This window comes from Nannobrachium achirus (assembly GCF_963921795.1).
Source record: "Nannobrachium achirus genome assembly, chromosome: 4".
NCBI lineage: Eukaryota > Metazoa > Chordata > Actinopteri > Myctophiformes > Myctophidae > Nannobrachium > Nannobrachium achirus.
In genome coordinates this window covers 11,566,308-11,582,038 of record NC_137813.1, presented here as the reverse complement: position 1 = coordinate 11,582,038, position 15,731 = coordinate 11,566,308, and the positions used below count along the sequence as shown (strand labels likewise).

General features: G+C 40.7%; 1 protein-coding gene across 4 annotated transcripts in view; it reads left to right on the top strand.

Annotated features, from left to right (window-relative positions):
• Positions 1-4,078: 4,078 nt before the first annotated feature.
• The window catches only part of LOC308283744 (snaclec CHH-B subunit beta-like), a 37,141-nt gene continuing 25,488 nt past the window's right edge, over positions 4,079-15,731 (top strand). For 2 of the 4 annotated variants that reach the window (XM_080724219.1, XM_080724217.1), the window contains exon 1: positions 4,079-4,883. In XM_080724219.1, the coding sequence (XP_080580345.1) occupies positions 4,857-4,883 (27 nt within the window). In that variant the 5' untranslated portion in view covers positions 4,079-4,856. The remainder of the gene's footprint in view (positions 4,884-15,731) is intronic. The other 2 variants (XM_080724218.1, XM_080724221.1) reach the window with 1 other exon arrangement.

Genomic DNA, 15,731 nt, shown 5'->3' with positions numbered 1-15,731 from the left:
AGACAGAGACATCCTCCTCAGGCTGACATGCTGCTGGTTCCTCAACTCCTGTGCTTGCTGGGCCTCATGGCACTAGGTATATTAATCCATTTGGTTCTATGAATTATTTACCTGGGGACCCCCTGGAACACCCTCAAGGACCTCTGGGGGTCCCCAGACCCCACTTTGTATGTGTTTATGGTAGATGGCCTATTTTTCTTTACTGTTTTTATCTTCTCCTTGTTCTCCCTCTCCCCTTTTCTTTAAAACTATGCACAAATTGCAGTTATACAAGCTCACAGTGTGATACATTTTTGTGAACTTGTAGATCTGCTATTTTTGACATAAACATGTTGGTGCAGAGGGGAAAAAAGGAGCGGATAAAGTAGAGGCCCCATGGTCTCTTTATTATAGAATCATTCAAATAGAAGTGTCTTTAAAGCAGTGGCCTCCAAACTGGTCAAATTGTCAAATATTACATAAGAAAGAGGCAAACAGCCGATCTACAATCACACAGCCGTGTCCTGGTAGTTTGTCTATTTTCACAATATATATCTGTGGAACAGCGTCAAACTACATACAATGCCTACAATGCAAGTGCTTGTCAGGGTGGGGGTCCCCAGTTCAAATAGGATTATTTTGGGCGTCGTGGCAAGAAAGGTTTGGGAAGCCTTAATTTAGTCTGAACATTTGTATTTCTGGAACTAAAAATGGTTCTTCTATTCTTCTATATGACATCATTCTCATTTGGCAAGTTTTTTTGTGCGTGTGTGTGTGTGTGTGTGTGTGTGTGTGTGTGTGTGTGTGTGTGTGTGTGTGTGTGTGTGTGTGTGTGTGCGTGCGTGCGTGCGTGCGTGCGTGCGTGTGTGTGTGTGTAGGCACCACCGTGCACGCCAGTCCCTCTGCTGAGCTGAAGCTGGAGCGTGGAAACTGTCCTCCGTGTTGGTACCGCTTCAACGGTCGCTGCTTCAACTACTTCTCTTCACTCCTGACCTGGAGTGAAGCAGAGAACATCTGCCAGGCTGTAGGAGGCCACCTGGTGTCCATCCACAGCAAGGAGGAGCACGACTTCATCCAGGCCCTGATCGGGAAGTTTAACCCATCGCAGGGAAACACCTGGATTGGACTGAACGACCAGTACGTAGAGGGCAGATGGATGTGGTCTGATCACTCCAAGGTGAACTACACCACGTGGACCAGTGGTCAGCCAGATGGTGGTACAAGTGCAAACTGTGTGTATACAGACAGAGAAAATCAAATGTATGACTGGGGATGGGGATGTTCTAGTACATTTCCTTCTTTGTGTGTGCTTTGTCCAGAAACATGTCCTTGTTGAGTGGAATGTGTGATTCAACCCACTGACTGGGTACTGCTGGGTCTCCATAATAAAAGCTGACTGGGTACTCTCCACAATAAAAGTACATGAAATATAATCCATGTTGTTTACTGGTGCCATCATTTCAGCTCACAAGCTTGTAGATCATCTATTTTCACTACTTCTTACTCATTATAATCTTTTGTAAAAATGTATGCATTTCTTAGATTTGTGTTTATTTATTTATGATTTTTTTTATTCAATGTTCTTAATTAATTCAAGATTTCTTTTTTTATTTCTTTTTTATTTTGAAATAATAATAATAATAATAATAACACATTGTATTAAACTAAAAAATATAGGGATATTTACTAGTGGTCCATTCACATACCCAACCCACTGTTTGGTCACCATATGTCTCCATTGTGAATTAAATTATACAGTATATTAAACTCCATTAGCAGCGCTGGACAGATAAGTTAATTATGTATCAGCATCACAATGAAAACTCAATGTGTTAAAGACATTAGAGCAGCAGTGGTGTCTGGACTGTTTTAAAACAGGGACATATGAAAATACTAAAATGGAATTCATTCATTCATGCATTCATTCTTTCATTTTTATTTTCCTATCTTGTAAGACCGACCCCTTACACAAGTTTATAAGACACCAAAGATATCAATAAATAATATAGACCCACAAACAAAATAAACATAGACATCAAATAACATGTTTTCTGTATCTGTTTGTCCCATGCTTTCTCTTAATATTCTGCAAGTGCGAGTATCTTAAAGTATCTAAGTATCTTCAAAAGTATGATTTCCACCTTGTTTAACCATATGCATGTTTTTTTACACCTATTAAATAATGTTTGACGCATGGAGCTCAGCTCATGATAAAAGGGACAGTAGAAAATAAAATCAAACTCATTTCCAATATAATTTATGTCAAAGTAAGTTCAGATCTGATCTTCTTCTACTACCCCTCTATATATGCCAGTCTCAAGGAACTGAGTTGGTCAAAGAGATCTTTATCTTCTTGAAAATGCATGAGTGCAGTCAGTGCAGTTGGTCTATTCGTGGTTGTGTAACCGCCATTAGCAGCAGACAGGGGGGGTAGAAGTACAAAGATGTTGTAGGGACAGTTCACCCAAAAGTATTTTTCTTTCTTTCTTTCTTTCTTTCTTTCTTTCTTTCTTTCTTTCTATAGGAGAAAACATTTTCAAAGGTAGTGAAAATAGACAATCTACAAGCGTTGACACTCTGTGAGCGTGTGTGTGTGTGTGTGTGTGTGTGTGTGTGTGTGTGTGTGTGTGTGTGTGTGAGTGTGAGTGTGAGTGTGCGTGCGTGCGTGCGTGCGTGCGTGCGTGCGTGCGTGCGTGTGTGCCCGAGGTTGCCATGTACAGGGGCCTCTACAAATGTAGATATGACAGAATTGTAGATTTACCAAAAGATAGCTCTTAGGTCCTCAATCAGAGCATGTTTAACCTGTGTAATGATGATTCTGTGTTCTCAACTATTACAGCTAAGACCCCTGATGTCTTTGTTGTAAATGAAAACCTTAGGGAGGTGTTTATTTTTTAGGTCAGCTGTACTTTTGACTACAGCTTGGAAGAAGCCTTTCTAGCCAAAGTGCTGAAATGTCAATAACAGCTAGAGCAGACCATCTCACAGCTAGGCTACAGATGTAAACGTTTAGTTTTTATCTTTGGCAGCCTAGGGCATGTGCACAAGTTGGTTGTGAGGGGCTTACAAAAACGGTTAGCAAGGTATTGCTCAGTGTCAGCCATTACAGGAAGCCGCTCAATTTGGAGGAGGCGTTGTTTCCTTTACCCATGATTTATGTCCGCTGTGTCTGACAAGTATATAGGCCTACGTCAATATACTGTATGTAACGATGTTCTGCAGTTTAGGCTCTTTGTAACTGTCTGTTCTTTCTTTGTCTGACTGCACTGTCAGTGTTTATGACCTTTGTACGAGGCATCCTTGTACTTTTATTCGTGTGGTCATAAATAAACATTTCAAATGAGTGTGTCCCCCCCCCCACTCTCTCTCTCTCTCTCTCTCAGTTTGTGTATGTGTGTGTACACAGAGCCTGTGTGAGTTTGTTTGTTCGGTGGAACTTTGTCTGACATTAACTCTGGCTTTGGTTTCTCCTGGTTGTTTTCTCGTTCTTCAGGACCAGGTAAGAATAGTGTTTTTCTCTTTGTGGAAATGAAGCTTTAAGTGTGTCTATTTCATTCGTTGTCGAGTGACTTCTAAATTAGACAAACATGTTTGTCGTTCAGCATCATATTCATATCTAACATTAATTCACTTTGCATATGTTTAATATTTTTAAGACGACTGGATCATTGTGAGAGTAGCATTTTATAAAGGTCGGGTTTATGCACTCTAGAGGGTATGCGTGTGACATCATCATCATACCCAGAACTTGACAGCCCACATACAACAGAAAAGTCCTATCTGATTGCATTAAACGATGTTAAACAACGTTAAACTCACTTTGGAACTCACTTTGCCACTCAATTTGCCACTCGATTTACCACTCGCTTTATGCATGCGCATACGCTCTATAGCAGGGGTGGGCAACTTTGATGACTATATTTCCACCTTCACTCCAGAGGGCCACATTGCATATTGCTACGTCCTACTTTGTCATTCTAGTATCTCCTAGAAAAGAAGCAAAAAATAGCAGATCTACAAGCTCAAAACGCATTGCGTTGCGATGCGTTTTGAGCTTGTAGATCGGCTATTTTTGCTTGTTTTGAATTGGAATCCTGAATTATTTTCTGTTATTTTTTCATTGGAATCCTGAAATGTTACATTTTGATTTAATTTCAAAGTAAATGCATTTAGTTATATACTCATGTTAACTTTATGAACCTAAATACAAATCCTAACCCAAACCTACATTGGACATAAAAAAAATACATTTTAATACTATTATACTAGTCATTAAGCTACTAATATAGACTGAAAGAATTAAAGCAGGTCATGTTTGTAATTGTAACAGCTGAAATCAAAAATAAATATGTATTCCGGTATTAACCTGCGGGCCGCATTAAGTGAAGGTGGGGGCCGGATGTGGCCCCCGGGCCGCCAGTTGCCAATGTATGCTCTATAGTAAAAGAAAATGTATAGTAGGTTTGAACACTGCCATACTTGAATTAGATATACTTTTAGAGCAGTTGTAAGGTGTGCTCTCCTAACCTGACTTTCGCCAGATGGTTTGCAGCATTGCGTATGCCTGCATAACGCTTTGCTTCTACCATCTGGACTCGGTCCAGCACAACCGATGTAAGGGCGGGCCATTTTTTAAAATTCTAAAGCAGGTGATTGGATATGGCCGTGCCAACTCCAACGACTCATATTGGCCTGTCTGCATGACGTTGCACCCAGAATCCGCCTCCTGGGTTTCCACGTGGTCTGCAATCAGACTCTATTGGCTCAGAGCCGCTCAGAGCCCGCCCATAGCTGCCGCTGATTGGTCCGGCCAGGGACATTCCGAAGGGAACCCCTCCTCCGCAAGTGAACCCAGATGGTAAAGCAATGCATAAGCAATGCTGCCACCATCTGGCGAAAGTCAGGTAAGTGCTCTCCCCTGTCTAAGAAGAAAACCTGTTTCGTGAAATCCTTGATTAACAGGATCCTTTGTAGGCTTTCAGAAAAAAGGGTTTGCTGCTATGATGGGCCTCTAGAACCATGTATGAGCTACGAAGGCTCTCAAAAGGCTTTGGGAAAGCCGGCCATTTCCATTAAAGGACTCCTTCATTATACATCAAATAGCCTTATAAAAATATACAGACTGCGCATCGTCATGACAACTTTCGGTATTTAAAGAGGTGGTGCCATAGTTTTGTACTTTTTCTGTTTTTCATGTGTCTAGGAGGTTGAAAGTACTTCATTAGACCCCCTGGTGAGTGTGTTTTTTAGAAATTATGTATTCTCTTAGTATTTGTTTGTTTTATCTTGGAGGCTGCCACCTTGTGGTGAAAAGTGTCAGTTAAAAAACACAGATACTAAGTATGTCACAGTATCAACTCCTCCCCTATTTACCATTCACCCAACACTGTGGGGTGTGGCTATATCAGCTGGGTCACCACCCACCATGCCATCCATGCATCCTTAACTCATTCCCCGTCTCCCCCGATAGTCCCGAGAAAATCCCAATGTCGTTCCCCGCCAGGCCCGATAGTCCAGAGAATTTGCTTTTATATAATGTAATGTTTAATTACACTCTTCCCCAGCCCGTGAAAAAGTTTGAGCCTTCTGTCATAAAGGGAACCAAAAATATCACACATCAAAGTAAGTGTGTTTGAAAAAAAGACTGTAATAATGTATAAATTGCAATACAAATGTATAAATCTCCCCATAACGCACAGTGAACTGGCAAAGTGACGCATTGGAGCACACAAGGCTGGCAGCCGGAAAAAAAGAGAGAAGAAAAAAAGTGTTAGAACAGCTGTGTGTGTGTGTGTGTGTGTGTGTGTGTGTGTGTGTGTGTGTGTGTGTGTGTGTGTGTGTGTGTGTGTGTGTGTGTGTGTGTGTGCACATCTCTTAGCTGGCTGGTCCACGGACCACTGTATTTCTGTTTCAGTGGTCCCCCTGATCAGCACACAGTCCCATAAATCAGAGATCTGCCTCTCTCTCTCTCTCTCTCTCTCTCTCTCTCAAGACACAAAAAAATTATCGCCAATTCGCCATATAAATGCTTCTAAAACATACCTGAGAATGCTGATGGTTGATTAGAATCCACACCAAGGTTTATAATCCATATATCCAGGCTATAATATTTTGTTTTGTAATGGTATGTTAGTCCACAAGCAGCCAAGCAGGCCATTGGCGCCAGGCGGTCCTTTGCAAAAGGGGGGGTCCCTGGTCGCCTTTCTAACGGAACCAATAGGGGGTCCGCGGGCCCAACGCTTCGCTCCGCAGAGCAGTGGGAACACGATAATCAACTCTTACACAACGTTGTAAAATCAATCAATAAAACCGCCCGATTACATAAAGTTCACACGACACGATCCAGTTGTGTCAGAGACAAGTGAAGTGGTCCCTGGAAGGGGGTCCGTCCTCTCACTAACCTGGTCTCCAGCCAACACTTCTCAGGGAACCAGGTGGTGGTGGTCCGTGGACCAACCGCTCCCCCCAAAAAGCAAGTGATCAACTAATGTCGATAAGCCTCGTTAGCAAAGACGCAGCAGACTGAGCAGAGCTGTTTAGCAGGGCAGTGCAGAGGATTTTTTTAGGGGCAGGGGGAGACATTTTTCTAACATGTCCTAGAATGTGAAAATAGCAGATCTACAAGCTCTACAAGCTCTCAATGTGTCACAGAGCGATGTGTTGAGCTTGTAGAGCTTGTAGATCTGCTATTTCACATTCTAGGACATGTTAGAAAAAAGACTCATGCCCCCTTTGATGTCTATTTGTGTGTGTGCACCTGTACAGATCAAAAACCATCAGACCAACAGCAGACACATAGAGACAGAGAGAAAGCGCCCCCAAGTGGGGGCTCACATATATACTCACATAAATACTGCAATATAGTATGTGAAATTGCTGAGTGTATGGTCAGACATAGCCAATAAAAATATGTTTCTCTGCATTTTTCTAAACAGAAAATTCAAAAAAAAAAAAAAAGAAATCCTATTACATAATTACATTAGTACACTTATCTGATAATGCCTGAAGCCATAAAGACAAATATCAAGTGAGTTATCCACTTGAAAAGCGATCGATCACAAAAAGGTCAATATCTCCAGTTTTTGGAGCTGTGTGCAGCTCCCTATACGTGGCTGTGTGGGTCTGTCTGTGTGTGTGTCTGTCTGTGTGTGTGTCTGTGTGTATGTAGCCTGACTTCGGCGCGTAACTAGTGCCGCACCATTTACGCCACTCGCGCAATATATACATCAAAATGTGCGGCTCGGCCGGGAATGGTGTTCTATTACCTTTCGTTCCGATCCGCCTTACCATGCCGACGTAATCGGCAAAAAACGACGCTTAATTGTCCCCATTGACTTATAATGGGACAATGCAAGAAATCACTTTCAAGTATTTTTCTCTCGTAAACCATAGGAGCTACAGTTTCAAACCTCGGAGAGGAGATTCATAATGATTTTAAGAATGAATCGAAAAATAATTACATCACTCGGCCTCATGGTGGCGTTATAACGGCCCACTTTACGTTTTGCCCCGTAACTCTTGAACCGTAGATCGGAAAATTAAAATTCTTTTTTCCCTGGATTCCTTGGGTCAAGACGCATCTCCCCATATAGGCCACGCCCATTTGCGCCAGGATAGATTTTCCGCCATCTTGAATTTTCTCCAAAACACACTTTTTGCTCCTTTTCCTACATATTTTCTTCAAATGTCACAAAAATCGGTACACATGATCTACACACACACACACACACACACACACACACACACACACACACACACACACACACACACACACAGCTCCACTTCACACGGGTGTGATTTTTTCAATTATAGCTGGATTTTGGTCAAAAATGGCTATTTTGAGATGGCTGCAACTATAGAAAAAAAAGGTTTTTATTTATTTATTTTATTTTTTGGTGAGACTAGAGGTTGTCCTGTTTCATTTCAGGTACTGTATGACATTGTCAAAAAAATACAGAATTTAGGAAAAATGTCAATATAAAAAAAATATATAATTTTTTTTATTAAACAAAATGGCAGGAGAGCCATACAGTCAATGTTAAAATGGCGGCCAATGTGTTAATGAACTGGGGGTGTAGCCACATAAAAACCCAATTTTAACTCTTTCTGTATACTTTTTTGGAAAAAATCTTCCTCCTAGTATAATCACAATACCTGATAATCATGTTTTATGGGGGGGGGGGATCATGGCACCACCTCTTTAAAAAAAGAAGAAAAAGAAGAATTCCAAAAATGCTATTAAACATTATGACCATTATTTATTTTTGATACTAATTATTTGTGAAGTCGGACTATGTTAGACCATAGTTTATGCCAAGCGATTTATTTCACTTGGCCTATAGGCCTATTTGTTGAATATAATATATAACTGCATGACACAATGACTGGAGAAGATGAAGCAAAGGAATATCTATCAATGAGTCATTATACCAGTGAGATTTCTATTTTTGTTGCTGCTTCTGTCAGATTATTTCCTAGATTATGGACTATCCTGAGGAGTTATTGGATTACTTTTGTGATTGATTTATGAACATGTGGAGACAATAATGGATACGTGAGTGTATAGGCCTACAGTACAATATTGAGCATCGCGGAGATGTCACTTGAATGTAATTACTGCACACATTGGAGTGATCTATTCAAATAGATTATACTAGACTGAATTGAATTACTGTGAACGTTGGAATCAACAGTAGAAGAGGTTGTGTTGTTACAGATCCGGGTATAACAGTAGAAGAGGTTGTGTTGTTACAGATCCGGGTATAACAGTAGAAGAGGTTTTGTTGTTACAGATCCGGGTATAACAGTAGAAGAGGTTGTGTTGTTACAGATCCGGGTATAACAGTAGAAGAGGTTGTGTTGTTACAGATCCGGGTATAACAGTAGAGGAGGTTTTGTTGTTACAGATCCGGGTATAACAGTAGAAGAGGTTGTGTTGTTACAGATCCGGGTATAACAGTAGAAGAGGTTTTGTTGTTACAGATCTGGGTATAACAGTAGAAGAGGTTTTGTTGTTACAGATCCGGGTATAACAGTAGAAGAGGTTGTGTTGTTACAGATCCGGGTATAACAGTAGAAGAGGTTTTGTTGTTACAGATCCGGGTATAACAGTAGAAGAGGTTGTGTTGTTACAGATCCGGGTATAACAGTAGAAGAGGTTGTGTTGTTACAGATCCGGGTATAACAGTAGAAGAGGTTGTGTTGTTACAGATCCGCGTATAACAGTAGAAGAGGTTGTGTTGTTACAGATCCGGATATAACAGTAGAAGAGGTTTTGTTGTTACAGATCTGGGTATAACAGTAGAAGAGGTTTTGTTGTTACAGATCTGGGTATAACAGTAGAAGAGGTTTTGTTGTTACAGATCCGGGTATAACAGTAGAAGAGGTTTTGTTGTTACAGATCCGGGTATAACAGTAGAAGAGGTTGTGTTGTTACAGATCCGGGTATAACAGTAGAAGAGGTTGTGTTGTTACAGATCCGGGTATAACAGTAGAAGAGGTTGTGTTGTTACAGATCCGGGTATAACAGTAGAAGAGGTTTTGTTGTTACAGATCCGGGTATAACAGTAGAAGAGGTTGTGTTGTTACAGATCCGGGTATAACAGTAGAAGAGGTTGTGTTGTTACAGATCTGGGTATAACAGTAGAAGAGGTTTTGTTGTTACAGATCTGGGTATAACAGTAGAAGAGGTTTTGTTGTTACAGATCCGGGTATAACAGTAGAAGAGGTTGTGTTGTTACAGATCCGGGTATAACAGTAGAAGAGGTTGTGTTGTTACAGATCCGGGTATAACAGTAGAAGAGGTTTTGTTGTTACAGATCCGGGTATAACAGTAGAAGAGGTTTTGTTGTTACAGATCTGGGTATAACAGTAGAAGAGGTTTTGTTGTTACAGATCCGCGTATAACAGTAGAAGAGGTTTTGTTGTTACAGATCCGGGTATAACAGTAGAAGAGGTTGTGTTGTTACAGATCCGGGTATAACAGTAGAAGAGGTTGTGTTGTTACAGATCCGGGTATAACAGTAGAAGAGGTTTTGTTGTTACAGATCCGGGTATAACAGTAGAAGAGGTTTTGTTGTTACAGATCCGGGTATAACAGTAGAAGAGGTTTTGTTGTTACAGATCCGGGTATAACAGTAGAAGAGGTTTTGTTGTTACAGATCCGGGTATAACAGTAGAAGAGGTTTTGTTGTTACAGATCCGGGTATAACAGTAGAAGAGGTTGTGTTGTTACAGATCTGGGTATAACAGTAGAAGAGGTTTTGTTGTTACAGATCCGGGTATAACAGTAGAAGAGGTTGTGTTGTTACAGATCCGGGTATAACAGTAGAAGAGGTTTTGTTGTTACAGATCCGCGTATAACAGTAGAAGAGGTTTTGTTGTTACAGATCCGGGTATAACAGTAGAAGAGGTTGTGTTGTTACAGATCCGCGTATAACAGTAGAAGAGGTTGTGTTGTTACAGATCCGGATATAACAGTAGAAGAGGTTTTGTTGTTACAGATCTGGGTATAACAGTAGAAGAGGTTTTGTTGTTACAGATCCGGGTATAACAGTAGAAGAGGTTGTGTTGTTACAGATCTGGGTATAACAGTAGAAGAGGTTTTGTTGTTACAGATCCGGGTATAACAGTAGAAGAGGTTGTGTTGTTACAGATCTGGGTATAACAGTAGAAGAGGTTTTGTTGTTACAGATCTGGGTATAACAGTAGAAGAGGTTTTGTTGTTACAGATCCGGGTATAACAGTAGAAGAGGTTGTGTTGTTACAGATCCGGGTATAACAGTAGAAGAGGTTGTGTTGTTACAGATCCGGGTATAACAGTAGAGGAGGTTTTGTTGTTACAGATCCGGGTATAACAGTAGAAGAGGTTGTGTTGTTACAGATCCGGGTATAACAGTAGAAGAGGTTTTGTTGTTACAGATCCGGGTATAACAGTAGAAGAGGTTTTGTTGTTACAGATCCGGGTATAACAGTAGAAGAGGTTGTGTTGTTACAGATCCGGGTATAACAGTAGAAGAGGTTGTGTTGTTACAGATCCGGGTATAACAGTAGAAGAGGTTTTGTTGTTACAGATCTGGGTATAACAGTAGAAGAGGTTTTGTTGTTACAGATCTGGGTATAACAGTAGAAGAGGTTTTGTTGTTACAGATCCGGGTATAACAGTAGAAGAGGTTTTGTTGTTACAGATCCGGGTATAACAGTAGAAGAGGTTGTGTTGTTACAGATCCGGGTATAACAGTAGAAGAGGTTGTGTTGTTACAGATCCGGGTATAACAGTAGAAGAGGTTGTGTTGTTACAGATCCGGGTATAACAGTAGAAGAGGTTGTGTTGTTACAGATCCGGGTATAACAGTAGAAGAGGTTTTGTTGTTACAGATCCGGGTATAACAGTAGAAGAGGTTGTGTTGTTACAGATCCGGGTATAACAGTAGAAGAGGTTGTGTTGTTACAGATCCGGGTATAACAGTAGAAGAGGTTGTGTTGTTACAGATCCGGTTATAACAGTAGAAGAGGTTTTGTTGTTACAGATCCGGGTATAACAGTAGAAGAGGTTGTGTTGTTACAGATCTGGGTATAACAGTAGAAGAGGTTTTGTTGTTACAGATCCGGGTATAACAGTAGAAGAGGTTTTGTTGTTACAGATCTGGGTATAACAGTAGAAGAGGTTGTGTTGTTACAGATCCGGGTATAACAGTAGAAGAGGTTGTGTTGTTACAGATCCGGGTATAACAGTAGAAGAGGTTTTGTTGTTACAGATCCGGGTATAACAGTAGAAGAGGTTTTGTTGTTACAGATCCGCGTATAACAGTAGAAGAGGTTTTGTTGTTACAGATCTGGGTATAACAGTAGAAGAGGTTTTGTTGTTACAGATCTGGGTATAACAGTAGAAGAGGTTTTGTTGTTACAGATCCGCGTATAACAGTAGAAGAGGTTTTGTTGTTACAGATCCGGGTATAACAGTAGAAGAGGTTGTGTTGTTACAGATCCGGGTATAACAGTAGAAGAGGTTGTGTTGTTACAGATCCGGGTATAACAGTAGAAGAGGTTTTGTTGTTACAGATCCGGGTATAACAGTAGAAGAGGTTTTGTTGTTACAGATCCGGGTATAACAGTAGAAGAGGTTTTGTTGTTACAGATCCGGGTATAACAGTAGAAGAGGTTTTGTTGTTACAGATCCGGGTATAACAGTAGAAGAGGTTTTGTTGTTACAGATCCGGGTATAACAGTAGAAGAGGTTGTGTTGTTACAGATCTGGGTATAACAGTAGAAGAGGTTTTGTTGTTACAGATCCGGGTATAACAGTAGAAGAGGTTGTGTTGTTACAGATCCGGGTATAACAGTAGAAGAGGTTTTGTTGTTACAGATCCGGGTATAACAGTAGAAGAGGTTGTGTTGTTACAGATCCGGGTATAACAGTAGAAGAGGTTGTGTTGTTACAGATCCGGGTATAACAGTAGAAGAGGTTTTGTTGTTACAGATCCGGGTATAACAGTAGAAGAGGTTGTGTTGTTACAGATCCGGGTATAACAGTAGAAGAGGTTGTGTTGTTACAGATCCGGGTATAACAGTAGAAGAGGTTGTGTTGTTACAGATCCGGGTATAACAGTAGAAGAGGTTTTGTTGTTACAGATCCGGGTATAACAGTAGAAGAGGTTTTGTTGTTACAGATCTGGGTATAACAGTAGAAGAGGTTGTGTTGTTACAGATCCGGGTATAACAGTAGAAGAGGTTGTGTTGTTACAGATCCGGGTATAACAGTAGAAGAGGTTTTGTTGTTACAGATCCGGGTATAACAGTAGAAGAGGTTTTGTTGTTACAGATCCGCGTATAACAGTAGAAGAGGTTTTGTTGTTACAGATCTGGGTATAACAGTAGAAGAGGTTTTGTTGTTACAGATCTGGGTATAACAGTAGAAGAGGTTTTGTTGTTACAGATCCGCGTATAACAGTAGAAGAGGTTTTGTTGTTACAGATCCGGGTATAACAGTAGAAGAGGTTGTGTTGTTACAGATCCGGGTATAACAGTAGAAGAGGTTGTGTTGTTACAGATCCGGGTATAACAGTAGAAGAGGTTTTGTTGTTACAGATCCGGGTATAACAGTAGAAGAGGTTTTGTTGTTACAGATCCGGGTATAACAGTAGAAGAGGTTTTGTTGTTACAGATCCGGGTATAACAGTAGAAGAGGTTGTGTTGTTACAGATCCGGGTATAACAGTAGAAGAGGTTGTGTTGTTACAGATCCGGGTATAACAGTAGAAGAGGTTTTGTTGTTACAGATCCGGGTATAACAGTAGAAGAGGTTTTGTTGTTACAGATCCGGGTATAACAGTAGAAGAGGTTTTGTTGTTACAGATCCGGGTATAACAGTAGAAGAGGTTTTGTTGTTACAGATCCGGGTATAACAGTAGAAGAGGTTTTGTTGTTACAGATCCGCGTATAACAGTAGAAGAGGTTTTGTTGTTACAGATCTGGGTATAACAGTAGAAGAGGTTTTGTTGTTACAGATCTGGGTATAACAGTAGAAGAGGTTTTGTTGTTACAGATCCGCGTATAACAGTAGAAGAGGTTTTGTTGTTACAGATCCGGGTATAACAGTAGAAGAGGTTGTGTTGTTACAGATCCGGGTATAACAGTAGAAGAGGTTGTGTTGTTACAGATCCGGGTATAACAGTAGAAGAGGTTTTGTTGTTACAGATCCGGGTATAACAGTAGAAGAGGTTTTGTTGTTACAGATCCGGGTATAACAGTAGAAGAGGTTTTGTTGTTACAGATCCGGGTATAACAGTAGAAGAGGTTTTGTTGTTACAGATCCGGGTATAACAGTAGAAGAGGTTTTGTTGTTACAGATCCGGGTATAACAGTAGAAGAGGTTGTGTTGTTACAGATCTGGGTATAACAGTAGAAGAGGTTTTGTTGTTACAGATCCGGGTATAACAGTAGAAGAGGTTGTGTTGTTACAGATCCGGGTATAACAGTAGAAGAGGTTTTGTTGTTACAGATCCGGGTATAACAGTAGAAGAGGTTGTGTTGTTACAGATCCGGGTATAACAGTAGAAGAGGTTGTGTTGTTACAGATCCGGGTATAACAGTAGAAGAGGTTTTGTTGTTACAGATCCGGGTATAACAGTAGAAGAGGTTGTGTTGTTACAGATCCGGGTATAACAGTAGAAGAGGTTGTGTTGTTACAGATCCGGGTATAACAGTAGAAGAGGTTGTGTTGTTACAGATCCGGGTATAACAGTAGAAGAGGTTTTGTTGTTACAGATCCGGGTATAACAGTAGAAGAGGTTGTGTTGTTACAGATCCGGGTATAACAGTAGAAGAGGTTTTGTTGTTACAGATCCGGGTATAACAGTAGAAGAGGTTGTGTTGTTACAGATCCGGGTATAACAGTAGAAGAGGTTTTGTTGTTACAGATCCACGTATAACAGTAGAAGAGGTTGTGTTGTTACAGATCCGGGTATAACAGTAGAAGAGGTTTTGTTGTTACAGATCCGGGTATAACAGTAGAAGAGGTTTTGTTGTTACAGATCCGGGTATAACAGTAGAAGAGGTTGTGTTGTTACAGATCCGGGTATAACAGTAGAAGAGGTTGTGTTGTTACAGATCCGGGTATAACAGTAGAAGAGGTTTTGTTGTTACAGATCCGGATATAACAGTAGAAGAGGTTTTGTTGGCTGCTTGAGAGCAGCATTGGAAAAGACAATCTCTCTCATGCTTCCCAGATGAATAAAGCGGTGGTGTTTTTCTTTCTTTCTTTTTTAAATACGTAGCAGTAGTCAGTGCAGCTGGTGGAAAGTGTTTACAAACCATGTGTTTGTACAAGTCTCACCCTTGGATGATCCGTCAACCAGAGTGACTGTGTCAGGGGTACCACTGTTTATTCCTGGTCTGAATCCATCAAATTGTGGTGGCCGTAAATGTCAGTCATTTATCTTTGTTGAGTCGTATGTTTTGATTCTTGGGGTTCTTGGGGTACTTTTTTGTTTCGTATATGTCTATGAAGTTAACATTATTCTAATACAGGTGGATTTATAATGTGCAGATTTGTCTTCCACGTGTTTTTGCGTTTACTTCCTGGAAGCCGAAAGCCTCTTAGTCAAAAGACCCAGTCGAAAACACAGATTAAATGACATCATAAACTCATCCCCTCCCCTTTTACCATTCACCCAACACTGTGGGTGTGGCTAACTTCAGCTGGGTCACCACCCACCTGACAACCAGGCCTAGCCTGGGATAACTTCACTTTTCGGGGTTGTAACCGGTCTGGAGTGGAAACCACAACACATCATGTTCTAGTCCTCAAAGGACTACAATTTGCCAGAACTATAAAACCGGATTCAGTTTTAACCCAAAATGATTCCCCTGCGCTCAAGGACATACTTTTAGGGCCTACCTAATAAACTTCTTGATGCGGAGTAGTTTTGCTTTTGAAAAATTTGTTTGGTATATTTTAGTCCAACTCGTAGCAACTGGCAAGACTATGCAAGGCTACTCGAGCATTTTAAAAGGGATTGGGGAAACAAACGAGGGGAAGCAAATCAAAGTGACGCCGCAATCAATGTTACACAGTTTAGGCCCCCTGGCAACCAACGTGACACCCATTGCAAGGAACCTGGGTGTCCAATTTGACTCTGAACTCCGTTTTGAAAACCAGGTAAAAAAGGTAGAACAAACTTGTTTTATTCACATTAGAAACATTAATAAAAATTAAATCCTTCCTTTCAGCAAACAACCTTAAAACAGTGGTGA